The sequence below is a fragment of the Acipenser ruthenus genome, chromosome 31 (genome assembly GCF_902713425.1).
Source record: "Acipenser ruthenus chromosome 31, fAciRut3.2 maternal haplotype, whole genome shotgun sequence".
Lineage (NCBI taxonomy): Eukaryota > Metazoa > Chordata > Actinopteri > Acipenseriformes > Acipenseridae > Acipenser > Acipenser ruthenus.
The window spans coordinates 4,591,153-4,618,908 of record NC_081219.1 but is presented as its reverse complement, the minus strand read 5'-3'; the positions used below and the strand labels follow the sequence as shown (position 1 = coordinate 4,618,908).

Here is a 27,756-nt window from a genome sequence, read left to right as displayed (position 1 = left end):
CAAAGTTTTCAAATCCTTATCTTTCATTAGCAAAAGCAGCAGCATCACAGGGCCCCTTTTTTCTTTGGTTGACAAGAGAGAGAGAGAGAGAGAGAGAGAGAGAGAGAGAGAGAGAGAGAGAGAGAGAGAGAGAGAGAGAGAGAGAGAGAGAGAGAGAGAGAGAGAGAGAGAGAGAGAGAGAGAGAGAGGAGAGGAGAGGAGAGATTTGTTTTTGTTACATCAACTATGGATAAATCAGAATAATCCTTAAGGCAGAAATGCCCAGAGGTCCCGTTACTTCAGTAAATTCAGAACAGTTGAACTCCTTTACTACCTTAGAGGTGAATGTGATTTAACCTCGACATCAGTGGGGAAACGGAAAACATCCTCATCGCACCCACCATATGAACCCTTAAAACACACAACAAAACAGAAAAGCACCTGTAATTATACAAATAAAATAAATAAAAGGCATCTTGGTAATTCTTGGAGTATAACTAAGAAAATCACATTTGAAGCTATAAATCTTCAAGAGTTAAGACTACAGTTTTAAACAGACAGGTGTGAGGAATGACCTAGGCTGAAAAAGATTGAGTGCAATTTTATACTGTAACCCCCCCCCCCCCCCCCCCCATTTGCTTTTAACATATTGAAGCTTACTGAGCCGAAAGTTTGTGCTTCATGGGGGGGGGGGGGGGGGGGGGGGTGCGACACAAGTAATTTCAATCAATGTATTTATTTATTGTAAATAACAGCATTGAAATAGTACCAGGGAGTAAAGGGCTTCCTATATTAGAATGTAATAAGGTTAGGGTACCGGGGTTAAAGGGTTTCCTATATTATAATGTAACAAGGCTGGGTACCTGACAGTACTCCCTCATAGAAAGGAGTTTTCCCTCAAATGTCTGCAGATCCCAAAGTGCAGAGGCTCCCAGCTCAGAGTTGGTGACTCGGACATGAACAGAGGGGGCTCCTTCACTGACACTGGGATATTCATTCCTGCAACACATTGGCGAGGGTCACAGCAGTGGTGCGGGTTCCTTTTAGGGAACATTAACCATTACAAATGGGTGTTTCCCTTTAAGACACCCGACCCTGAAAACTTAACTTGTAACAGATCAATATTTGGTTTCTTTTTTCTTACAGGAGGTAAGGATTGAAACTAAACCGAGCAGCTACTGTCGGCATGCCTACTTTAGCAGCTTGTTCCTGTATTAGTGTAGCTATCAGCACACTTTTACAAAGGCTTGTTTACAAGCTGACTGCTTCCAGTCTCGTGTCTGTACTGACTAGAAGGTTAATCAGTGGCTGTTTTTACAGCTTGGCATCCCTGTTAACACACCACTAACGGTAACTGCGACACTGTCGCTCCCGCTCCTGGTACCAATTACGAGACCGAGGTTACTGTGCCCCCAAGTACTGGTACCAAGTGGCACTGACTCAGTTTGCTGTGTGAACTAACACTAATTATATATATACAGTGCCTTGCAAAAGTATTCAGACCCCTGACCAATTCTCTCATATTACTGAATTACAAATGGTACATTGAAATTTCGTTCTGTTTGATATTTTATTTTAAAACACTGAAACTCAAAATCAATTAGTGTAAGGTGACATTGGTTTTATGTTGGGAAATATTTTTAAGAAAAATAAAAAACTGAAATATCTTGCTTCCATAAGTATTTGGTAGAGCCATCTTTCGCTGCAATAACAGCTTTAAGTCTTTTGGGGTAAGTACGTACCAGCTTTGCACACAGTGTCGGAGTGATTTTGGCCCATTCTTCTTGGCAGATTTGCTCCAGGTTGTTCAGGTTGGTTGGACGACACTTGTGGACCGCAATTTTCAAATAGTGCCACAGATGCTCAATGGGATTGAGATCAGGACTTTGACTGGGCCACTGTAGGACATTCACCTTTTTGTTCTTAAGCCACTCCAATGTTGCTTTGGCCTTGTGCTTGGGATCATTGTCCTGCTGAAAGGTGAATTTCCTCCCAAGCTTCAGTTTTTTAGCGGACTGAAGCAGGTTCTCTTGCAGTATTTCCCTGTATTTTGCTTCATCCTTTCTTCCTTCAATTTTAACAAGATGCCCAGTCCCTGCTGATGAGAAGCATCCCCACAGCATGATGCTGCCACCACCATACTTCACTGTAGGGATGGTGTGTTTTGAGGCATCCCTACAGTGAGGTCTCATCTGACCACAAAACCTTTTCTCACATCGCAGCTGGGTCACTCATACTTTCTGGCAAACTCCAGATGTGCTTTCAGATGGTACTTTTTGAGTAACGGCTTCTTTTTTGCCACCCTCCCATACATGCCAGTGTTATGCAGAGCTCTTGATATGGTTGACTGGTGCACCATTACTCCACTCCCAGCCACTGAACTCTGTAGCTCCTTCAAAGTGATTGTTGGCCTCTCTGTGGCTTCTCTCACAAGTCTCCTTGTTTGAGCGCTGAGTTTTGTGGGACGGTCTTTTCTTGTCAGTGCCTGGGTGGTGTGATGCAGCTTCCACTTCCTGATTATTGATCCAACTGTGCTCACTGGGATATCCAAACACTTGGATAATCTATGCATTTGTATTACTTTATCTCTAACTTCTGTAGAATGTTCTTTGGTCTTCATTTTCCTTCAGATTCACAGCCTGACCAATGATCCTTCAACAGTGGGGTTTTTATCCAGAAAATGTGACAGCAACTTTAATGGTTCACAGGTGGAGGCCAATGGTAAGGTAACTGTGTCCTCGTTAGGGCAATTTCTTTCATCGGTGTAAACTGGGAGCTTCCACAGCACAGGGATTGAATACTTATGCAAGCAAGATATTTCAGTTTTTTATTTTTCTTAAAAATATTTCCCAACATAAAATCAATGTCATCTTACAATAATTGATTTTGAGTTTCAGTGTTTTAAAATAAAATATCAAACAGAACAAAATTTCAATGTACCATTTGTAATTTGAGAGAATTGGTCAGGGGTCTGAATACTTTTGCAAGGCACTGTGTATATTATATATATATATAAAGATCTGGGAGGCTGTGTCACACCAACAGGCTATTCTTAATGAACTACTGCAAGAGCACTCAGCACCACCGGTTCCCCCACCCACCTCGCCTCCACCTGCTCCTGTGCAGGTAATAGCATGTGATGCGGTGGGCGATACGCTATCTATCATCGCCTCTGAGGAGGCTGATGAGCAGGATATAGTGTTCCCATCTGATAATGTAGACTCTGACAGCACCGCGATGACACAGCCCTCTTTAAAAATCGGCAAAACTTATGCCCCTGATACATCGGGCTACTGCAGTCTTGCAGGTGCCATGGCCTGCGACAAAGGAAGAGAGGCTCTCTATTTATGGTGTGCAGGCAGTTTTGGCTCTTTCAGGCACAGATGCCTGACTGAGATAAGACAGCACTGCTGGTCGCTACGGTCATTCCAGGTCACACTTTTGGCCCGGCAGTGAACGAGATGTTGCAGCGGTCCCATCGCGCACGGGGGATCCAACTGGTGCGTCTTCTCCCTAAGCGCCCACCTCCACCACATAAGACTGCATAACAGTGGCATCCCAAGCCCCATTTTCACCAGAAACTGGCACAACGCGTTGCTCCCACTTCTGGTGGACCCGACCAGAAACAGCCCCCAACCGCTTTCTACAGGCGTAGTTTTAAGCGCTCTATGCCTAGACAGCAGGCGCAGGCGGGACATCAGACTAAGTAACGGCCCTAGGATTTTGCTGCCACAGGTACAGGGCCCCTTCTCCAGGAGTGACTTGGACTACTGGAACCAGTGCACCACAGACTCCTGGATGCTCACTACTGTACAGACTGGTTACTCATTTCAGTTCCAACACGGCCTGCCTCTTTTTCAGGGTGTGACGATAACTGTCACGGACCCACAAGCCACCATTCAGGTGGTTCAAGAGCTAGCAGCTCTGCTGCAAAAGTGGCTATTTGCATAATAGACCCCCTCAACAAAAACAGGGGATTCTATTCAAGGTACTTCCTGGAGCCAAAATGGGACGGCCACCTCAGAGCAATCCTCGATCTCAGACAGGTAAACCTTTATCTGAGTCGGAGACGGTTCACGATGCTGACTTCGCAACGGCTGTTGCAGTCCATCAGGCCGTGACTGGTTCACCACGGTGGACCTACAGGACGCCTAAAACCATTGCACAGGAAGTACTTGAGGTTCACTTTCCAGGGAACAGTATACCAGTTCTGTATTGTGCCATTCTGCCTCTCCACATGTGGAGCTAGCTCCACATGTGTTCATGAAATGCATGGAGGCTATACTGGCCCCGTTGAGGCAGAGGCATCAGTCCTCAACTATCTGGACGATTGGCTCCTTTGTGCCAAGTCTCCAGCTACATCAGTTGGGCCTGAAGGTGAATTATGCAAAGACACAGTTACCACCCACCCAGATAGGAGTCCATCTGGACTCAAAACTCACGTTAGCCACTCTGTCAGATGACAGAGTGAAGAGAGTAACTGCCTGCCTAGAGCTGTTCCAGCTCGGCAGGGCACCAACAGTGGTGACTTTCCAGAGGCCTATGGGCCTGATGGTAACAGTATCCAACACCCTTTCACTGGGTCTCCTGCATATGTGCCCGCTGCAGGTTTGGTTCAAATGCACGGGTTGTCAGCCCATGTTGAATCGCAACCTCTTGTTGACAGTGTCCAACTCTGGTTGGGGTGGTGTGTGGAATGGCCGAGGCGTGCAGGGTGTGTGGCAGCCCCCATGAAAGGGTCACCACATCAATATTTTGGAACTGCAGGCAGTGCACCTGTCCTTGCGGAATTTTTTGCAGCAGGTTTGGGGATGGATAACACGTCTGTTGTGTCATCAACCATTAGGGTGGTTTGCAGTCACCCAGTCTCCACCATGTGGCCCACAAGCTTCTGCTGTGGGCACAAGAGAACCTCCTCTCACTTTGGACAGTTCACCTACCTGGGGTGATAAACTGGGCTATGTATCTCCTCTCGAGGGGGGTCCCCAGCGGTGCAGAGTGGAGAGTCCATCCCGAGGTCGTGAGCTTCATTTGGGAGAGATTCGGGAGTGCAGAGGTAGACCTCTTTGCCTCTCAGTCAACACATTGTCCCGTGGTTCTCCACAAAAGGAAACGGGGGGACACCTAGAGGTAGATGCACTGGCACACCTGTGGCCAGCACGTCTACTTTATGTGTTTGCACCACTCGTGCTGCTCCCGCTATGCATGGAGAAGCTCAGGCAGGACCGGGCCATGGTGCGCCTAGTAGCCCCCTACTGGCCCAGGAGAGTTTGGTTCTCCTCCTTGATGTAGCTCCTGAGCAGCCAGCTGTGGGAACTGCCGAAGTGCCATGACCTGCTCAGCGAAGCGCAGGGCACTTTGTGGCACCCATCGAGCCTACAGCTCTGGGTCTGGCCCCTGAACAGCTGCAGTTATCAAACAGGGTGATTAACACCCTACAAAAATGCCACGGCAGCCTCTAGCCATTCCCAATATGGGTACGAGAGGGGCGTGTTCCAAGAGTGGTGCTTGTCTCATGGTTTTGAACCCATGACATGTCCTATGGCAGTTAAACTGCAATTTTCACAGGACCTTTTTGATGAGGGGAAATCTCCCTCTAATGTAAAGTTCTATTTGGCAGCCATTTTGGTGTGCCATGTAAAAACAGATTCTCTCCAGGAGCTCATTTCCTGGTGGAGAAATTTTTGAAAGGCACCTGGCGGCTTAGGTCATCGGTGAAGGATATAGTTCCTTGCTTAACGTACTGATGAAACCTCCATTTGAGCCCATGCACTCAGCTTAAGGATCACTCTGTACAACTGAGAAGCAGTTGCACTGTCCTCCCTAAGGAGATACTACTGGCCCTATTCCTGTAACTAAATAAGTCAGCAAGAGTAAGGAGACAGCAAAAGCAGGGACATAAGAAGTGTCAATTTCACAGCCAACCGGTTTATTGTTGTTAACAATAATGTCAACAAATGAAATAAACAAAAACAAAATACAAATGAGTATAGAACAGATAAAGAAAGGAGAAAGAAGAAAGGTTGAAAGCAGTAATAACAATAAATCATAAGAAAGAAAACAAATAATTGCAGGGAACAGGTAAGTATGTAGAAGCACAGGCAAGTAGGAAAGTAAAGTGAACAAAACACAAAGCCAAACAATAACACAAAGGAGAAATGCGCCGAGTGTCCGGTGGGCCTCAAATAACCCCCCCCCCCCCACACACACACACACACACACACACACACACACACACACACACACACAGACAGAGAAAGATAAAGGTGAATGAAATAATTACTGATGGAGAACAAATTACAAAGACAAACTTGATGGCAATGGATGATGAATGAAAGTTAAGCCTAAACAAGTCCAGCACAGCAGGGTAACTGAAAACCAAACAAAGTAACAAGAAGAACAAAACCAAAACATACAGGAAACAAAAGTAAAAAAAAATACAGAAGAGGAAAGGAATGATCTCACCAACTGATAGGAAGTCCAGGAAAGAGTCCAGTAGTGCTGAGTTGAATGATGAACAGTTGTTTGGAAAAAGGAGGATCAGGAAAAAATGGAGACTGAACACACAAAACAACAAACACTAAAAGCAGACCTTGAAAAACAGCTAAACTTAAACAAGTAACAGTGAAAACAAAAAGGAGAATTAAGACAAAGTGTAGCAACAAAAGAGAATTAAAGGGTGCACTGGTATTTATCTAAAAAAGCTAAAGGATTCACTGATATTTAATTAAAGAAAATGCTGTTGTGATCACACATTTGTCAAGACCAAGGGAGTCGACCTCCAGGCCTAATCAGCCAGCTTTAGTACAGGTGCTGGCTTCTAAGGAGCTGAAATTGGAAGAGTGGATATTTGAATGAGCCAATGGGGAGAGAGGATGAACAGAGGGTGGTTGCAAGGAACTGTAGGAAATTAAGTTTTAACCTGGCCAGGCTACTGACCCTAATTAAAAGGGACAGGTGGGTGACTTACACCCACATTTTGTAGCATGGGAATTGCTACTAGCCGAGCTCAATGTTTTTTTGTATGTCTTTCAAGGCAGCTTTTTTGCTTGCAATCACCTCCGCTAAGCGCGTGAGTGAAATGCAGGCAGTCTCAGTATCTAAAGCCTGACTAATTTTTTCAGAAGCCAGGACGAAGTTTACCCTTCGTACTAACCCTGCTTTTTTGCCATAAACCATCTCTGCTTTTCATGTCAACCAGTCGGTGGAATTGGAGGCTTGCCACCCCCCTCCTTTCAAATCTGACATGGAGCACCATATCCACACGCTTTGCCCAGTGCGGTCATTGGCATATTATGTGGACAGGACTAAAAGCTGGAGCCAGTTGGAACAATTCCCAGAGGCAGGCTCTGTCTAAGCAGCGTCTGTCTAAATGGTCAACAGGCACAGTTAAGAGTGCTTATGAACTGGCCAATCTGCCTCCACCAGAGAAGCTCACCGGCCATTCCACCAGGGGTCAGGCGACTTCATGGGCTGTGCTCCAGGGTGCAGCTGTCCAGGACAGATGTAGTCCATCAGTGTGGGCTTCCCCCGATACCTTTACCAGGTGCTACCGACCAGGTTTCGACTTTGCTTTGTAGCTCAGTGTTATACAACCATGCCCTTGCGACAGCTTGGGTATACTCACCCATTTTGTAATGGTTAATATTCCCTACTTGAAAGGGAACGTTGGGTTACTAACCCTGGTTCCCTGAAATAGGAATATTAACCATTAACTTCAGGGTTGCGGCGTTCATGGTCGCCGTTCTCGAAGGAAGACGGCATCATTGTCAGTGTGCGCAGCTCCTATATTGCTCTTGGGGTCGGAGCAGCAGCTACGTCACACTGCTAGGACGAGAAGTCTTTGGTATAAGTTTTCAGGTTTGGGTGTCTTAAAAGGGAAACAATAAATATTCCTTAAATATTCCTATATCAGGGAACCAGGGTTATGATAATAACCTAACATTTTTCTGTGTGCTAAAAATCCATTCATCCACCTGTCCATCACATTTCTGCATTACATCTGGAGAATTGCCAATTAACCATTTCATTGCTAATTGTTATACTGGACATACAGTTGATATGTTATGGTCATCAGCTGATTCTTCCCATTAGGGATCAATTCCAATCCCTTTTAATTAAATTCCAACACATTCACATTCAAAATTGCAATTGGCAGTATTGTGTTAAAATGAGCTTCTCACAGCAGCGACAAATTACTTCAACTGAAGTCACTGTTTGTCACTTTATTTTAAAACAGATTTGGAAATGGAATTGAAAAATGTGTGTGTGCAATATATATATATATATATATATATATATATATATATATATATATATATCCCATTCCGTAGCACTCGACTAATATTCTGTTTAGAAAAAAAATAAATAATTAAAAAAAAAAAATGCAAAATGTTTCCATATCCAATATGCTTTACCAGATTTTCACTATTCTTTATCAAGAGGACGACCAAATAGTTTGATGCTTGATATCTCAACACTTGTGGCATAATATACTGTATGTCACTGTTTAAATAATAAAATAGATCATGTGGATAAATGATTACAAGACCAAAACAACAAAAGTACCTGGTGAATGTGACCGGTTTCTTTAGCACTCTGCTGATTGTGTTTGCTTCCTCCAGAAGGGCAGACAGCCTGAGAGAGCCCCACTTAGACTTGCCTGAAGAAATAATGGAGGGAAACAAAACAGGAGGGAGCTATACAAAACGTTTTCAAGGCTCAATGGGTGTCAAATAATTATTTAATACAAACAACCACAACCTCTTCAAATTGCAGGCACGCATGATACACAAAATGAGGACCCAATGTTCCGACACTTCATACTTCTAACATACCAAGCTTGTTTGTCTGGTCACATTTGTTTCTCTCTTTCTGGGTGTAAGATTTCATGTTATTGATTTAGCATTTTTAACTGATTAATCAGGGCTGGAGAAAGATTATTTTTTATTGGTCTTAAGTATAGGGAAAGGGGTAGCAATACGAATAATTGGTGTTCTTTCTGTGTTTCAAACCACCTCAGGTTTAGAAATTCAGCTTTTAAGAAGTGAACCAGGGGTTGAAAAAGACAGTTAGGTTAGTGAGCATGGTAAAGAACTACCATCCAGAACTAATCAACACTCAATGTTGAATTTAGAAATACTGAAAGAAACTAACTCAATGACAAATGCTCAGACTAGGATGTCTTTTGAAGACATTGAAAAAGACTTCTAGCTGAAACATTTGTCATTGAGTTTTAATATCTTTTAGTATTTCTATAAACACTGCAGCAACAAAACAGAATGACAGAGAACACATAAATGATATTAAACAAATAAGAGAATACAACATGAAAATGGAGTTACTATAAAGCTTAAAAAAAAAAAAAAAACACCTTTTAACTGCTGAATGTGGAATTTAGTCATGTTATTCAATCAGTTGAAAGAGGGTGTGGGAACAGTACCTCTTTCTGTGACAGAACCCCAATTCAATATGGTTTTGAAACAGAGGGGGATGGGGTATTCCGTTGAGGGGGTTACTAACATTACCGGTTTACAAACTCCTAAATATTTGTTTGGTGTTTCCAACTTCTGGAATTTGGAAAAGCTTTTAAAAAAAATAATAATTTCCTTAACACTAAAACACACTAATGGTTTTGCTGGTAATCATTTTGGTTTCCCAGATATTTTTCCTCTAGCGGGCCAGTCTGCCTTGCCTCCAGTGAGTCCAGCTGTGCTGAAGGAGAGGGGTGGAGCTTGGAATAAGCGCAAGTTAGTTCTGTTCAACTCTCTAATGTTTTGTTCTGTCTGTGCATATCATTTTTACTTGTATATGTATGCTATAAAAATCTGTGTAATACACTTTATATGCTGCGTTTTCTACGGTTTATTTGAGACATTTTTTAAAATTTGTGTAGGATCTATATCTAGGTATAGCTTCGCTGTGACCAAACCTTATTTCAATTAGAATGTTGGTAACCATGGTTTTGTTGCATGTTGAATATGATAAAGGGGTTTCTCTAAATGAGATGTTTCTCAATGGCATAAGTCTGTTTTTTTGTTTAAGTATAAAAGGTCGATTTCACCCATCGTCGATTTGGCAAGAAAAAAATAAAAATCGAATAGTAGCAAGCCTAGTTATAAGTACAAGCGATTAATGTCAGATATTTTCATATAACCCCCTGGAAATGTATTTAAAAGCATAAATAAATTTATATTAACAAATAAATACATAAATAAATAAATCTGTTTTTTTGAGGAAGGTCATCATGTTAAAAATTGGGGAGCTCAGTTGCTTCTTTGTATAATGCTAAAAATAAAATGACTGTGCAACGCTGTCCTATCACATGTCTAGACAGCCTTGCAATACATTCATTTGTTACACAAATCTAGCAATTGTAAAATTAAGGAAGTAAAGGGTATTCTTAGTATAAAATCAGTATAGTCACATGCTAGACCGGGCCCAATTTTGAGCGGATGACACAATTGATCGCATTTTTCTCTGAGTTTAGTTGTGGGGTTTGAGGAAGAATTTCTTAAAAAGACATTAGCATCTACTTTTAAAAAATAAATGGGGTTTAAAACACGGAGAATGTCAATTCCCTACCCAAAACACTAGTTATAATATATATGAAAACAAGTACCAGTGTATTCAAAAAGGTCATTGCCACCAACAATAAAATTCAAATAAAACTGGTAAGAAAGCACAACACAGTAAAAGACACAATTTTCTTTATTTCTTACATATAAAAAGAAAGAACCGACATTTCAGCCAGTTTCAAATACTCCAATTACAAGAAATCTCTCTCTCTCATATATATATTATATATATATATATATATATATATATATATATATATATATTATATTATATTATATTATATTATATATACAGCTCTGGAAAAAATTAAGAGACCACTGCAAAATTATCAGTTTCTCTGCTTTTACTATTTATAGGTATGTGTTTGGGTAAAATGAACATCTTTGTTTTATTCTATAAACTACTGACAACATTTCTCCCAAATTCCAAATAAAAATATTGTCATTTAGAGCATTTATTTGTAGAAAATGATAACTGGTCAAAATAACAAAAAAGATGCAGTGTTGTCAGACCTCAAATAATGCAAAGAAAATAAGTTCATATTCATTTTTAAACAACACAATACTAATGTTTTAACTTAGGAAGAGTTCAGAAATCAATATTTGGTGGAATAACCCTGATTTTCAAGCACAGCTTTCATGCGTCTTGGCATGCTCTCCACCAGTCTTTCACATTGATGTTGGGTGACACTATGCCACTCCTGGCGCAAAACTTCAAGCAGCTCAGCTTTGTTTGATGGCTTGTGACCATCCATCTTCCTCTTGATCACATTCCAGAGGTTTTCAATGGGGTTCAGGTCTGGAGATTGGGCTGGCCATGACAGGGTCTTGATCTGGTGGTCCTCCATCCACACCTTGATTGACCTGGCTGTGTGGCATGGAGCATTGTCCTGCTGGAAAAACCAATCCTCAGAGTTGGGGAACATTGTCAGAGCAGAAGGAAGCAAGTTTTCTTCCAGGACAACCTTGTACTTGTACTACCAGATCAAGACCCTGTCATGGCCAGCCTAATCTCCAGACCTGAACCCCATTGAAAACCTCTGGAATGTGATCAAGAGGAAGATGGATGGTCACAAGCCATCAAACAAAGCCGAGCTGCTTTAAGTTTTGCGCCAGGAGTGGCATAAAGTCACCCAACATCAATGTGAAAGACTGGTGGAGAGCATGCCAAGACGCATGAAAGCTGTGCTTGAAAATCAGGGTTATTCCACCAAATATTGATTTCTGAACTCTTCCTAAGTTAAAACATTAGTATTGTGTTGTTTAAAAATGAATATGAACTTATTTTCTTTGCATTATTCGAGGTCTGACAACACTGCATCTTTTTTGTTATTTTGACCAGTTGTCATTTTCTACAAATAAATGCTCTAAATGACAATATTTTTATTTGGAATTTGGGAGAAATGTTGTCAGTAGTTTATAGAATAAAACAAAGATGTTCATTTTACCCAAACACATACCTATAAATAGTAAAAGCAGAGAAACTGATAATTTTGCAGTGGTCTCTTAATTTTTTCCAGAGCTGTATATATATATATATATATATATCACACAGACTTTTTTTTAAATTAACACAGTAATGTGTTACATTAGGGAATACACATAAACATTACATTCCTTAATGTTAAACACCATGTGTTTATTTTACAATTTTAGGTGTTCGATATTTTTGAAAATCACCCCACTTCCAAACAAATTAAATAAAACTGGTTAAGCATTATATTTAATGCTACATTTCTAAAACAAAACGGGTTATTAATGTAGGTGCCTTCCTCTTACATGCTATTAGAACAGAATTCTGTTTGAGCGTATTCAAGCCAAACGCCCCAGTGCACATTAAATAAGAATAAAAAGACATTTTACTAGCGAGAGGAGGCCATTCGGCCCATCATGCTCGTTTGGTTGTTAACAATCTTACAAAGAAAGTAAATTAGACAAAAGACAACCACTCTGGCTACTATAATAAACTGTAAGTGCTTTTTATTGCTTTCATGCTGAACCTGTAGCCTCTGCATTGGCAGACATTTGCAGTGTGATTGCCAGTGAAGGGTCACATTGATCCTGTTATCTGTAGGGAAACTAATACACTGACAATGGAGTCTGTATTCATCCTGGTCTTTCCACCGCTCATGCATACAATTCAAAACTCAGGAGTGTCACAGCTATCCCATTACATGCACATAAAATACAAAATATAAAATCTGAAAATTCAAAAGCATCACTTACATTTTGGACATGAGGGATGAGTTTTAATGACACATGTCAGCAACTGATAGATTTTGCAGCTTCTAGCAAATTGCAATGATGAAATAAGCAAGCATCAATAAACTTCATTTTGATCAGCTTCTAGCGCATTCCTGTTTTATTTGCTATGCTATTTGCTAGTAATATGCACTGGGATTCACTTAAACTAAAAGAACAGAAGAAACTACAGTAAAAGAAAAAAGTAAACTTTGGCAAAGAGATCAGGGTGACGATCTAAAATATGTTTCAATAAATTGGTGACATTTCCTCTTTTGTTTTTCACTTCTTTAAAACACTTTCAACATTTTGACTGCCTGCCTTCAACCAGATTGCTGTTGTCATCTGGCTGAAATCCAAAACAGCTCCACACCAAGCTTCTTTCTCTAGCATTCGCCACTACAGCTGCAGTAATTTTATTTTCCCAGACCGCAGCAGGGTAGTTGGTCACTTCTGCTAAGCGGAAATTAGTAAGCTTAGTTCTATTGGTTTTTTAAAACACACAATTAGAGTTTTGTTTTAAAAGCAAAAAAAAACACACACTCAAAAAGATTGCAATACTTGGATATTTTTTTTTTTACTCCTAAATTCTGTCTCATAGGATTTTGGTATCATGCTACACTGCGGAACACTAACTGTGGTATACAGATATCTTAATACAGTGCTTGCAATACAGTAGGTCCAGTACAACAATAGATATGCAGATATTTGGAAGCTACTTCAAGCCAACACCCCTGCCTTCCTTTGCATTATGACCACTAGATCAGGGCAGATACCCCAGTTTGGAACCACAAACTCCCTAGTAATGCCCTACATGGTTGGATCTGCCAAAACAAAGGCAAAACGAGTCAGATGTTGCGTGATTGTCCTTTCTCAGGGTCCTGCTCTACTATACTGTCCCTTTGTAGTAATGTCACCTAGTCAACTTGTGGACTACTTTCCTCCCTTATCACTCTACTGTTCCTGAAACAATTAAAAAATTGAGTGATTTTGTTCAATCAATCCTATCAAACACAACTGTAACTGTCTATGAAAGAAAGTTTATTAATGCTTTTCTGTTTGCAAGCTCAAGCTGTGTCGGAGGAATGCGATAGCCACAGAAGCTGCCTCTTTACCATGTACAGTATTAAAGCTGCCTCTTTACCATGTACAGTATTAAAGCTGCCTCTTTACCATGTACAGTATTAAAGCTGCCTCTTTACCATGTACAGTATTAAAGCTGCCTCTTTACCATGTACAGTATTAAAGCTGACTCTTTACCATGTACAGTATTAAAGCTGACTCTTTACCATGTACAGTATTAAAGCTGACTCTTTACCATGTACAGTATTAAAGCTGACTCTTTACCATGTACAGTATTAAAGCTGCCTCTTTACCATGTACAGTATTAAGATAGAATCGGTTTAGACATGCGTGTTTACTCTTCTATGCACTCTAAAGGCCTGGTCACACGGGCAGCAGATGTTTCCATCGTCTCGTGTAAGCACCCTGGGCAACACGTCTCTCACCTAGGACTAGTGATGTGCAGTTCGTGAACGATCCGTTCTTTTTGAACGACTCATTACGGTGAATCATGGGAGTCCTGTCTGAATCGGTTCTTTTGATTCACCCAATGAACGAATTGCATGACACACAGGAGTCGAGTTACCAGCCTATCAAAACTCATGAAATTTTTTTTTTTTTTTTTTGTTGAGGTGACACACACGTCCCCTGACAAAAACGTGCATTATGTTTGTGCATGCTTTCTCTCGCATGAACACTGCAAACTGCAAGGCAACAAAATGTGTTCCTCTTGTTCCCGTCGACAAAAGTTGCCCGTGTGACCAGGCCTTTAGGGACGAAAAAAGCCGAGACTGTGGCTGCTTTTGGTTCTGTTCGTTCTGTCTGTGCAAAACGTCATTTTTGGCAAAAATCCAAGCAGACGCAGCAAATCCCGTTGATCAGATAGAAATAAGCACAACGAAACTGCTTTACCTCTGTAGTCTATCTGTCAATCATATTTGTCCAGCCATTGTACGTTCATGATCTCAACATCACTGCGCTTTTGGATACAAGTACTAATCATTAAATAATAAAACGTTGCTTTATGTTTTTAAACACTGCAATAAATCAAAGTCAAGGGAAGTCAGAATGGATATCGAGACTGCGAAGACATTTTCGGTTTGTTGCTGTAGAAGCCGACGAGTCAACAGACATTTCACACTTAGCTCAGGCATCTGTCGTTTTGAGGTATGTGTTAAACGATCAAGTCAAAGAGGCTTTCCTAGGCTTTGATGTTGTGAGCGGAGACAGAACAGCAGCGCCGTTATCGGAGTATGTGTTCAAGAAGTTAGAAAATTACAATTGTGTTCAGAAGCTGGAAGCACAGACTTACAATGAAGCCGCTGCCATGGCATCCAAACTGAATGGATTGCAGGCAGAAATGTACCAGAAGCAGCATTCACTCCTTGCTATGGGCAGAAATGTGCCAGAAGCAGCATTCACTCCTTGCTATGGGCAGAAATGAAACCTTGTGCTTTCCCAGTCGGCAGATCTCATTATTATTATTACAGTCATAAACAAAAATACATTTCAAGAATCACAGTACAAGTAATAATACAATTAAAGACCAAAATAAAAACACAATGACTTTGGTTCTAGCAAGTACAAGTATGACAAAATACGATTCAATAACAGAGCAGGTAACAGTGTCAGTGATAGTTACATCAGGATATAATTAAATACAAAATACTATAGATTAAATAACACTTGTGACAGATTACAGTACTCTAAAGTACAGGATTAAATGCAGTAAAATAGGGGGCAGATAAGAGCAAGTAAAGTGCATTTAAGAAGGAGTGATAAGTGTCCAGGGGGAAAAAAGAATGCGAGTTATGTTACCACCCGCTCCATTGTGATGTTCTACCGAAATAATTCAGTGTTTCAATTTGAAGTAATTGGTTATTTTAGACAATGAAATGGGTTGACATTAAAACATGAACAGATTCAATGGTCATTACAGAATACAAGATATTTTTCAAAATGTAGGGGGGTTGGCTGCATTTTTTAATAAATCCACAAAACACACCAGGCTTCGAAGAGGTAGTGAAACAACGCACGCCACGAGCTGTCAAGGTGGAACTCGTATTCAATACTGGTTTATATTGTATTCATTTTAAATAATGTAATGTGTTTCCAATAATGTGGCCTGACAGTAATGCCACCCAGACATTTCATCCACCGCACATCACTGGCTTGTAAGTAGAATAAAAACAGAATAAACTGGAACAAAACTGAATTTATGAAGGACAAACTGGAGAGGATTTGCTATGAAAGAGATTCCCTTTGATACAGTGCCATCTTGTGGTTCATGTGAAAATGGAAATTCTCTGCTGTGGCTTATTTAAGCACATCTTCAGTGTTAAATCCAACACTTCATAAACCATGAAGCCACTCGGAACATTCCAGTGCATCTCATTTTGTTGTGTTGTCTTGTGTACAGTAGACTACCAACTGACAAATTCTAAAGACATGGATAATAATATTATTTTATATAGCGCCTTTCAAAAAAAATCTTTATTTTATATAGCGCTGAACAATATATAAAAAAACCAAAAAAAACACCACACAGAACACACACACACACACACACACACACAACACGACAACACGACAACAATGAAACACAGCCCTGGAGATAGACATGTAAAGGCTGTCTCAGAAAGATCACCACTTCGTTATTGGTACCTTAAGTAGACCGGAATCATAGGATCGAAGACTGAACATTGGGGTATATGGCACCAGAAGCTTGCAGATATACAGTGCCCTCTGAAAGTATTGACTGTGCATTGGGGTATATGGCACCAGAAGCTTGCAGATATACAGTGCCCTCTGAAAGTATTGACTGTGCATTGGGGTATATGGCACCAGAAGCTCGCAGATATACAGTGCCCTCTGAAAGTATTGACTGTGCATTGGGGTATATGGCACCAGAAGCTCGCAGATATACAGTGCCCTCTGAAAGTATTGACTGTGCATTGGGGTATATGGCACCAGAAGCTTGCAGATATACAGTGCCCTCTGAAAGTATTGGGACAGCGAGGTCTAAAATGTTATTTTTGCTTTACAGTCAAGCAATTTGTATTTGTGAATCATCAGTAATATGAATAATAAATACAATATGTTTTATTTGGGGGTAATTCCATGCATACATTTGATCACATTAGAACAGAAACATATTGGGCTCCAGAGTGGCACATCCAGTAAAGGCACTCCACGTGGAGTGCAGGATGCGCTCTATAGTCTGGACGTCGGGAGTTCGAGTCCAGGCTATTCCACAGCCGACGAGAGCCCCCTGGGGGCGGCACTCGCCCGGGGAGAGGGAGGGTTAGACCCCTGTAGTCTGGCCGGGCGCCTGCAGGCTTGCCTGCAAGCTACCCGAGAGCTGCGTTGTCCTCCGACGCTGTAGCTCTTGGGTGGCTGCATGGTGAGTCCGCAGTGTGAAAAAAAGCTGTCGGCTGACGGCACACGCTTCAGAGAACAGCGTGTGTTCGTCTTCGCCCTCCCGAGTCAGCGCAGGGGTGGTAGCGGTGAGCTGAGCCAAAAAATAATTGGCCATTTCCAAATTAGAGAAAAAAATAATAAAAAATAATTGGCAACGACTAAATTTATAACAAAAAAAAACACACCACACATACTGTGTGTTCAACCCACTTATTTCAAGTGACCATAAGTATTGGGACACATTCACTTTAATTAACTTTCAGGGTGTAAAAGCCAGTATTTGGTTGCATATCCCTTTGAGATTATAACTGCATGAAGTCTGCGACCCACTGAGCTCACCAAACTCTTTGTGTAATCATTTGAGATGCTTTGCCTAGCCTTTGCTGCAGCCATTTTGAGTTCTTGTCTATTCTTGGGGTGTTCTGACTTCAATTTTTTCTTCAGCATGTAAAATGCATGCTCAATTGGATTCAGATCTGGAGATTGACTTGGCCAGTCTAAGATTTTCCACTTTTTTCTCCTGATGAACTTGGTTGCATTGGCTGTATGTTTTGGGTCATTGTCATGCTGCATGGTGAAGCGCCGCCCAATAAGTATGGAAGCATTTTCTTCTACATAAGCAGACAAAATGTTTCTGTAAACTTCAGAATTCATTCTGCTGCTGCCTTCAGAATTCATTCTGCTCATTAGTTACATCATCAATAAAGACGAGTGAGCCAGTTCCAGAGGTGGCCATGCATGCCCAGGCCATGAGATTACTTCCACAATGCTTCATGCTCCCTTGAGAGATATGTACAACATATATCGAAACGTTAGGGCAGCTGGCTCTTTGAGCTTATATATAATTTTTTTTTTTCTGGGCTGTTGCTTACTTTTGTTGGGTAGAAATGTTGTCCAGGCAGCTATGAGACTTCCTTCGCAAAATCAAAACCGTTGATGGCTATTGCTATAGAAACACAAAATATGAAGCAATAAACAGACTGCAAAATGAATGCCCAAAGAGAAATGCTTAGCCTGCTAAGTGTGAACCTGAATCTCAATAGGGAGACGTGTGTGTTTGGTTTTGGAAATGTGTTTATAAAAAAAGTTTAGTTGTATTTTTTTAGTTGTGTTTTCAAAAACATACTGTTGTAACTGTAAATATTAACATTATAAAGATCATAAGCAAGGCATTGCTGCAGCAAAGGTTCTTTCAGTTGCATAGAAACCATCCTTTACAGACCAACTCCATTGTGATCATTAACCTCAAGCAAAAGTTGAATTGTTTTTAAATAATAACATTGCAGTTTTGCCTTTTGGCAGCACAGTCAGACAAAATAAAACTGACCACAAATGTAACAAGGGCAAAACAAAGCATGGTAAAAAAATAAAAAAATAACAGCAAGCTTCCTCCTTGCATTGCATCATAATGCTCTGAAAAATGTATTTGTCAATTAAAAAAAAAAAAAAAAAAAATTCAGTTTTCCAAAAGTAGCATTTTAGCAGTTTCGCCCTATTAGCAGGTAAGGGACGTTCAGAGTAAAATTTAAAGTCCTATTGCTGACTTTTAAGGCTCTGCATGGGTTAGCGCCAAGCTACAGTGCCTTCCAAAAGTATTGGGACAGTGAAGTCTAAACTGGGATTTTCACTATGAACTCTAATAATAATTTCTCCTGGGGGGGGGGGGGGGGGGGGGGGGAAGACCAAGTACAACTCCTAAGTTTTATTTAATAACGTCAATTCAGTTCTACCCTCTTGGGTCAATTAAACAAATTGATAGTGTTGAACCTCTATTTTGAAGGAGCAAAAGTATTGGGACATTTGGCTGACGGGTGTCTCTTGTTGGTCAGATGTTTGTTGTCGGCTAATTAGGCACTCATAAAAGAGCTGTGAACATCCTATCAACCTGTCTCGCTTTGACATCAGTGTTTGGAGTCCATAGTCGAAAATCAATATGAAAACCAAAGAACTTTCTGTTAAAGAAAAGCAGGCAATTTTGAAGCTCAAAGAAAAGAAACTCAATCAGAACCGTAGCACAGAAATTGGGCACACCAAAATCAACAATTTGCTCCATGGAGGAATATATATTATTTATTTATTATTATTATCATTATTTTTTTTTTAAATAGGAGACACATCCATCGAATGATTTCTTTCTGCAAGGTTCAAGGCCCTCATAGCCAAGCAATGTTTTTTTTTTTTTTTTTAATTTAGTCGTCACCAATTATTTTTACCCCGGTTTTCACCCCAATTTAGCATGCCCAATTATTATCTGTATCCCCGGCTCACCGCTAGCAACCCCCCCGCCGACTCGGGAAACGGAGGCTGGAACACGCGTCCTCCGAAACGTGCTCCTTCCAAGCCGTCATTTTTCGCACTGCAGATCCACAGCAATGCCACCAGACCTATAGTGCCGGAGGACAACACAGATCTGGCGGCTCCGCTGCAGAGCCACAGGCGCCCTATCGGCCAGAGGGGTCGCTGATGCGCGGTGAGCCGTGGATTCCCCTGCCGATCTAAGCCCTCCCTCCCCGGGCAGCGCTCAGCCAATTGTGCGCCGCCCCCTAGGAACTCTCGGTCACGGTCAGCTGTGACATAGCCTGGATTCGAACCTGCGATCTCCAGGCTATAGGGCACATCCTGCGAGGAGCGCCTTTACTGGATGCGCCACTCGGGAGCCCCGCCAAGCAATGTTAAGAGTTCACTAAAGCAATGGTGCATTCTTGAATATTTTTATAAAACCAATATTTTGGGATATTTAATTTTGGGAAAAATGCCTTGATTTTAAATTTATAGTGCCCAACTACTTACCCCCAATTTCCTCCCCAATTTAGTGGCGTAGCAAGGGGGTGTTTTTAGGGGTTTGAACGTTTTTTATCCCAGATAATTCTCAGGAGGTCCTCGGATTATTTTACAGGACATCGGGACCTTCTGTAAAATGTAAAACTCAGGCGTCCTGTCTCATTTTACTCCTGTGCGAATCGACCATATCAGTGTTATGTTACAAGTGATACAGCATTTCCGGGGTATTCACCTCAAAGCAATACCAGCCTTCACAATAAACAATAATATAATATTAAAACTGATACGATTACAAAGTCAGGGGCAGTCTCGATTCCAGTTCTAAATTACATCGCATCAGGTCGTGCAGTTTGTCAGAAGTGTGGATGCTGTAATACCGAATTACATTTGAGTATCCTCCAATATACCAAAATGCTTTCCGGTATGTTTCGGCTCGTGGACATTACAAATACAGTACTCGGAACAGGTCTGAAGGAGTTGAAAATGACTATCAATACTGCTGTACCGTATACAATTTCTGAGGCTTGTTGTAAAATGGTGGATCATGGAGCGACGTGATCAGATGCTGAAATCAAGGCATATTGATATCTGGAGCGATGAAAAATCGGTCAAGGAGAACTTCATAGTTCAAAACAAAAACGCACACATTATGATAAATTGTTCCTTGTGTTTAAGAAACCACACCATAATGTTCATGCTCAGAACCCGTGGCCATGGGCTCCATACTTGTCGGGTTATAAACATAAAATACAGTGCATGGTGGGATAATGTCATATTAAGTCCCACAGTCCATTGCGCTGCTAGGAACTGTAATCAGACTATTTTAATAGTGTTTGTACACATGAAGCCCGATTAAACATGACACGGTACTTTAGCGTGGATGCTTTGAGCTGAATTAAAACATTTTTGGAGTATGGTTCTCAAGATTGGTTATGCAGTGTGGACAGGACCTTAGCTGTTGTAATAGTGCAGTGCAGACTATGGGTCAAACCAAATTTTGAATTTGTTTTATTTTTTAAAATCAATGCCAGTCTTCTGGCATCTTCCGAATGACTTTGCGTTTTTTTACATTTTAAACCGTTTAAAAAGGCAAAACCATAACAAAACAAAAACATAGAATAATAGTGTGGATACACTGAGCAAACAAAGTACAAAGTATAGGGGCAAAATATATACAGTCTGCCTCCTCTGTGCCCTCTGGGTTAGGCACCTATGGTCTCAATCAAGTTACAGTTCAACAGGAGGAAAAAAATAAATAAGAGGATATACACCCCTCCCCCGATTCTTTTGGCATTTCAACATGTATCATAAGAATGGACCTGGGAAAGGCCATTTTGACAGAATTCCCCGACTTCAGTTAAATATGCATCAAATACTTTTATGCATCAAATATTTTGTTGTGTAATCTTTCAAAATCGAGGTTTAAAAAAAAAAAAAATTGGTGCTACTGTGTCTTTGTAACCTTCAAATAAATTAGAAAAAATAAAAGGATTGATAGTGTTGCACCTGGCAAATTAATTTACTTTAACAAGCATTTAATTATCATATTTGATATGTTGTAAACCAAACACACTTTTTTAATTAATCCTACGCATTTTACTGTAGTACGGGCTTAAGGCTGGTTCATACTTCAGACTCATTATTTCTGGCTGAAGTTGAGGGTAAATTTATTCAATTTATTGAAGCCCTGGAAGGCAAGGGAGGCCTTATTTATAGCCAAGGGCAAGGTAGAGGATGATTTTGGACCCTGTATAGAGGCCCCTAGCATTCCGATGGGTGGGGGGGGGTGGGAACAGTTACTCCCGGATCAGTTAAAATGTTTTTTGTGACGTGCCCGACAGAACTAATCTTGTTGAATATGACATTATCACTCCCCCAGGTATCACGGTTCGAGAGAGACCTTACCGGATTCCAAAAAGTCGATGAAGTGGCATTAGCAAAGAAGTGCGGGCGATGCTCGAACTTGTGGTGATTGAGCTTTGGGGTGAGGAGCGAGTGGTGCAGTCCCATTGTGATAGTCGCCAAAAAGGACGGCACCAACCGCTTCTGTGTTGATTTCCGTAAGGTTAACGCTATTGCCAAGTTCAATGCCTACCCCATGCCTCGGGTCGACGAGCTTCTAGATAAACTGGGAACAGCAACGTTCATCTCGACTTTGGACTTGACAGAGGGATACTGGCAGATCCCCTTAACCAGCAGATCACGCGAGAAAACTGCATTTTCTACCCCTGATGGTCTCATTTCACAACCATGCCGTTTGGGCTACATGGTGCGACCGCTACCTTTCAGAGACTAATGGACTAGATCTTACGCCCACATCGTGAATATGCGGCAGCGTATATTGATGATGGGGTTATTTATAGCTCCACCTGGCGAGAGCATTTGGCTAGGCTCACAGCTGTCCTGCAGTCTCCAAGGGTAGCCCGGCTGACAGCCAACTTGGGTAAATGTGCATTTGCCAAAGCAGAGATGCAATATTTGGGATTTGTTATGGGGCATGTGCAGGTGAAACCCTTCGCCACCAAAGTCCAGGTTTTGATGGAAGCGGCAATCCCGAAAACCAAGCCCCAGGTGAGGACACTCTTGGGTTTGGCCCGGTTATTACCGCCGATTCATCAGAGTATGCCACAGTGGTCAACCCTCTAATGAACCTCACTAAAAAGAGCGCACCAAATTTAATTAAATGGACAGGGGAATGTCAGGGGGCGTTTGATACTATTAAGCAAAGACTCTGCCAAGCCCCTGCTCTTATCACACCAGATTTTGATAAGGAATTCATCCTCCACACTGACGCTTCGGATGTTGGTCTAGGGCAGTCTTGTTCCAGCAGGTCGGAGTAGAACACCCCATCCTCTACATAAGTAAAAAAAAATTCCCTCTGGAGCATAACTACTCCATCATACAGAAGGAATGTCTGGCCATTAAATGGGTTACTTGGACCTTACGCTACTACCTATTGGTACTTTCATTCAATCTCGTCACTGACCACGCCCCACTCAGATGGTTAAGAACGATGAAGGATAGCAACGCCAGAAAAACTCGGTGGTATCTGGCGCTGCAACCCTTCATGTATTTTATGACACACTGTGCAGGGAACTATCATCAAAATGCGGATTACTTTTCCCGGGAGGGGGTTTAATGGGGAAAGTAGATTCAGGTGAGTGTTTCCAACAGCCAGGCCTGTTGGGAGAAATTTGGGGTACATCATGTTGGCTGGGGGCCCCCACGACCTCCATTGCTCCCGTTCTATTTTTAGATTTAAACAGGTAAAAAAATATAAAATTGATTTTATTAATCCGTTTTAATTTAACTTTGGTGTCTGAAACAAAAAAATTAAACCAGAAGTCCATCTTGGCTTTAATGTGTACACTGAACTTTGCTCCACTCTGAGCGGTGGGATATGCGACAGAGAACGATGAATCCTAGTCAACAATCTCCCTCCCGATCTGTGAGGGCGCTGTTTAACAGGAACAGAGTGCCTCATACTGGTTGGTCTGGCAGTTCATTCCAGGGTCAGTCGGAAACCAGACAGCTAGGAAGGGGGCGGTCATAATGCCCAAAGTAGTCGCCCTGAAGCGGTATGCGATGTGTCAGTCATGGATTGGAGGAGACGTACCTGGACTAGCTATCGCAGGGGGCGTGACTAAGGGTATAATTGGGGATGTGATGATGTAATCTGTTTGATGTGGTCACCGCTAGGACCGAGAAAGGAAACAACCAATTCGTACTCGTGAGTGAAGTGTTTGGTTTGTTTTGTAACTGTCTGTATTTGTCTTTTGTCAGACCACTAATGCAAACCCGGGAGCTGCCACTTCAAGCCAGCGCTAAAACCCAGACTGCACTGCACCTGTACTTACACCAGTACTGTTAAATCACCACACCTGCACCTAGAGCACTCACTGTCCGGAGACGTGTCTGTATCTGTGTTTTGTATTATTATTATTATTATTATTATTATTATTATTATTATTATTACTATTACTATTATGGGACTGAAACCTCTTGGTTTATACGCTGGCAATGCCCATAGTTGGGTAGAGCCAGCATTATTATTTCAATGGTCAAGCTGACCAAAAAGGAAATAAAAGAATTGTTTGAACCGTGAACTTTATGTCCGTCTGAGAAATTGCATCCCCACTACACCTGTGCAGAGCAAACAACTCGTTGACAAGGTGTCACTGCATCTATTTTTGCATTGAAGCAATGGTCCCAAACTGTTTAACACCTGTAAAAATTCTAAATATTCCTCTCACTGTCACACCCGTATCTCTCCAATTAATCTTTACAATTCTCCCTTTTCAGGTTTTCTGTTGGTTGAGAGGATGGATGTACCAACATTGCTTTTGATTTTTAAACCTCTTCTATAAAAAAAGGTAAACTCAGCACATCTACTAAAATGTCAGTTTTTCCAATTACACGAATGCAGTCTGTATTTAAAAATATTAATGACAGCAAATCATTCAGCAAATAGTGAAGCTGCACAGCTTTTGTAGCCGTCTGTGCCTGATGCATCGCATTCATCTGTGACAGAAGTATGAACCAGACCTAAGTGCACTGGGGCAGCTGCTCAGTTGGTGCCTTCCACTTTCGACAGGCGGTTTACAGTGAGAGATGGTGTTTTTAGTGGCACATACTGAACCACCAAGTCAGTGATTTGTTATTTTAACAAAACAATGCAGCACACGTTCACTTGATTTGAATTGATGTGATTTTAATATTATCATTTAAAAAAATTTTAACCACTGAAACTCAAAGTTCAGTGTACACATTAAAGCCAAGATGGACTTCTGGTTTAATTTTTTTGTTTCAGACACCAAAGTTAAATTAAAACTTTAATAAAAATCAATTTTATATTTTTTTACCCATTTAAATTTAAAAATAGGACAGGAGCAATGGAGGTCGTGGGGGCCCCCAGCCAACATGATGTACCCAAAATTTCTCCCAACAGGCCTGGCTTTACACGGCTATCTGTGGCTTAAGTACTGCAAGCGAATGCAAGGACAGGGTAACGGAATGTGTGATGTAAATAAACCGAGGCCTCTTCGGAAAGCTGGACTCCTTATGTAGTGAAATAATATTTTACACAGCGCTACTCCAGCACAGAACCTTACAGTTTTGAATGATTTAGATGTGCATGTGTGTCTATGGTACTGTACCCTGTCTGGCAGCACTCTTCCTCTCCTCCTCCCTGCTGAGCCGGGCTTGCTGCACCTGGGCCATCTCCCGAGCCAGCTTCTCCTTCTCCAGTTGCAAAGCCTCCATGAACCTGCGGTGCCTCAGCTGGCTCTCCTCCAGCTCCTGCGAGAACGGTGTTAGTCTAGTGAAGATCTTCAGGCAAACCGCAGTGTAATCTAAGAGACCCCTTCTTTCCTCTCGTGTTAAAGGAGATGAGAGGTCCATGGGGGGGTCTGTCCATACATCTAAGAGACCCCCTTCTTTCCTCTCATGTTAGAGGAGATGGGAGGTCCATGGGGGGAGGGGGGAGGGGAGGGGGGTCTGTCCATACATCTAAGAGACCCCTTCTTTCCTCTCATGTTAGCGGAGATCAGAGGTCCATGGGGGGGGGGGGGGGGTCTGTCCATACATCTAAGAGACCCCCTTCTTTCCTCTCATGTTAGAGGAGATGGGAGGTCCATTGTGGGGGGGGGGGGGAGAGGGTCTGTCCATATATCTAAGTTTTTGAATACAGTGCATCTAGAGAACCACTTATCAAATTGTCAGGACTGAAAAGAAACAAAATAAATCCATCCCCGAAATACAGTAAGTGTTACTTTGCAAACACCCAATATAAAAGGCATATTCACATACCATGACACTAGTATGGCCATGCCTGTATTCATGGAACACTGCAGAAATGCCATGCCTATGAAATTGTGTTCAAATCATTTTTACATCCAATCCCACACTGTTAGTTTGCACACAGGCACCTGTGTGGATGGCTCAGTCAGAAGCAGCTTCCCCAGGTGTTTGTGCCTCTTCTGTTCCATCTCCTTGCTGAGAAGCTCCTGCTTCATACTGAGCTCATCTTCCTGAAAGCAAGCAAAGCAACACAGACGTAGATACATTGAAGATAAACGAGAACACTGAAGCTAAAGCAGCACTCAATGGTGCTCCAGACCCATGGCTTATATTCTTGGTCACACAACACAGCAGGCAACAATGATAAGTAATGTCTTGTGTTGCAACCTTTACAGGCTTGAGTAACACTAATACATTTATACTGCATCAATAAATGCCTCCGTTTGTATATTTTAGGCACTTAAGGTTGCACTGAACTTTGAACTTTTTCTTATGGTTCCAATAATTCCAATAACCAATGAGAACAGTACTGCTATACGTCACAGCAGGCTTCAAATTCCAGTGTTTATGGAGACCCCGTGTTTAAGACAGACAGGTCCCCTGATCCCACCACAGCAACAGCTTGGACACAACGGAAGCACACTGAACTGGGTTGTACGTTTGAAATGAGACAGACTTCCCAGACTCAGAATTACAAGATGGTTTCAAATGTTGTTAAAATGTGCTGCAGACTATTTTGTTAATTTGCATATTTAAAAATCACAACAGCTGTGCAAATTAATAATATATAATATATGTAACAAAAAAAATAATAAAATTTAAATAAAAATCAGCAGAACACTTGACAGCCAAATGAAAGTGCTATAATCTTAAAAGCAAGCTACATTTAGATACTGCCGAACGGCTGAATCAGAGAAAGCTGGGATAGACATTGCACATAATCCTTTAAATGTATTTCATAACCCGATCACATACTGGCTTTGATAAGGCTTTAAGGAATCTGGAAATTTGATTTCTAGACAATTCTCCCTATTTACAGGGCAAGTAAGAGTAGTGGGATTGTGAAAGCAATGCGGTCGCTGTTAGGGGTAGCACAGAGTGGTGAGCCGACCTCAAACTAATCAAAACGGATTGCGGTTGCAAACATTAATAAATAGTTTTAAAATACCTGGAGCAGTTTTAAAATAGCGACAGCAGTACGGTCACAAACAGAGCACCAGACATCAAATACCTGACTTCTTAATACACTTATTGTTTTATTATAGTCAGGGACTAGTACAGTCAGCACTGCCTGAATCTGGATCCTGATGATGGGGATTGCTGCTTACATGGGATACAACTCTGGGAAGGTTCTTCCCAATGCTATTGATGTTGTTTAATTGGGACGTCACTTTGTTTAATTGGGATACAGTTTTTCAAATGATGAACGGAAGTCACTTTTCAGAGCAAGACAGGTCATGTAGTACAGTGCAGTGATTACGCTGTGACTTGCGTAAATTGCGTAAACCATGTAAGCAGACGTAAAGCAGCTGGCGTCGCCTGTGGTTTCTCAGACTGCTGCTGCAAAGAAAGTTGGCACGTCAACATTGCTGGTGCGATTATTTGGTTTAAGAATAATATTTAAAAAAAAAAAGAAAAAAACACACAACATTGACTTATCTTTTAAAAGATGTATTTAACATTTAAACATAATGTGATGTGATTTCATTATTTTTTTCATTAAGAATAAAAAAGTGTGACCAAGGTCGTCATAACTGCCTCTCGTTTAACTGGGACAGCCGCTTATTCGTGATATTTGTCCTTCTCCCGAGACGTCCCGATAAAGCAGCACCGACTGTACCAATACTGACTCAATGGCAATCTGGTTCATTATTAAAAGGACCTAGCTTTTTTTCTA

The 27,756-nt window shown here is 41.4% G+C and overlaps 1 protein-coding gene across 6 annotated transcripts in view; it reads right to left on the bottom strand.

Annotated features, from left to right (window-relative positions):
- The window catches only part of LOC117396706 (kinesin-like protein KIF14), an 80,464-nt gene that overhangs the window by 22,818 nt on the left and 29,890 nt on the right, over positions 1-27,756 (bottom strand). For 5 of the 6 annotated variants that reach the window (XM_059005501.1, XM_059005498.1, XM_059005499.1 and 2 more), the window contains exons 18-23: positions 25,988-26,089; positions 25,217-25,358; positions 8,548-8,641; positions 843-978; positions 314-390; positions 23-62 (exon numbers count right to left, since the gene is read on the bottom strand). In XM_059005501.1, the coding sequence (XP_058861484.1) occupies positions 23-62; positions 314-390; positions 843-978; positions 8,548-8,641; positions 25,217-25,358; positions 25,988-26,089 (591 nt within the window). The remainder of the gene's footprint in view (positions 1-22; positions 63-313; positions 391-842; positions 979-8,547; positions 8,642-25,216; positions 25,359-25,987; positions 26,090-27,756) is intronic. The other variant, XM_059005500.1, reaches the window with a different exon arrangement.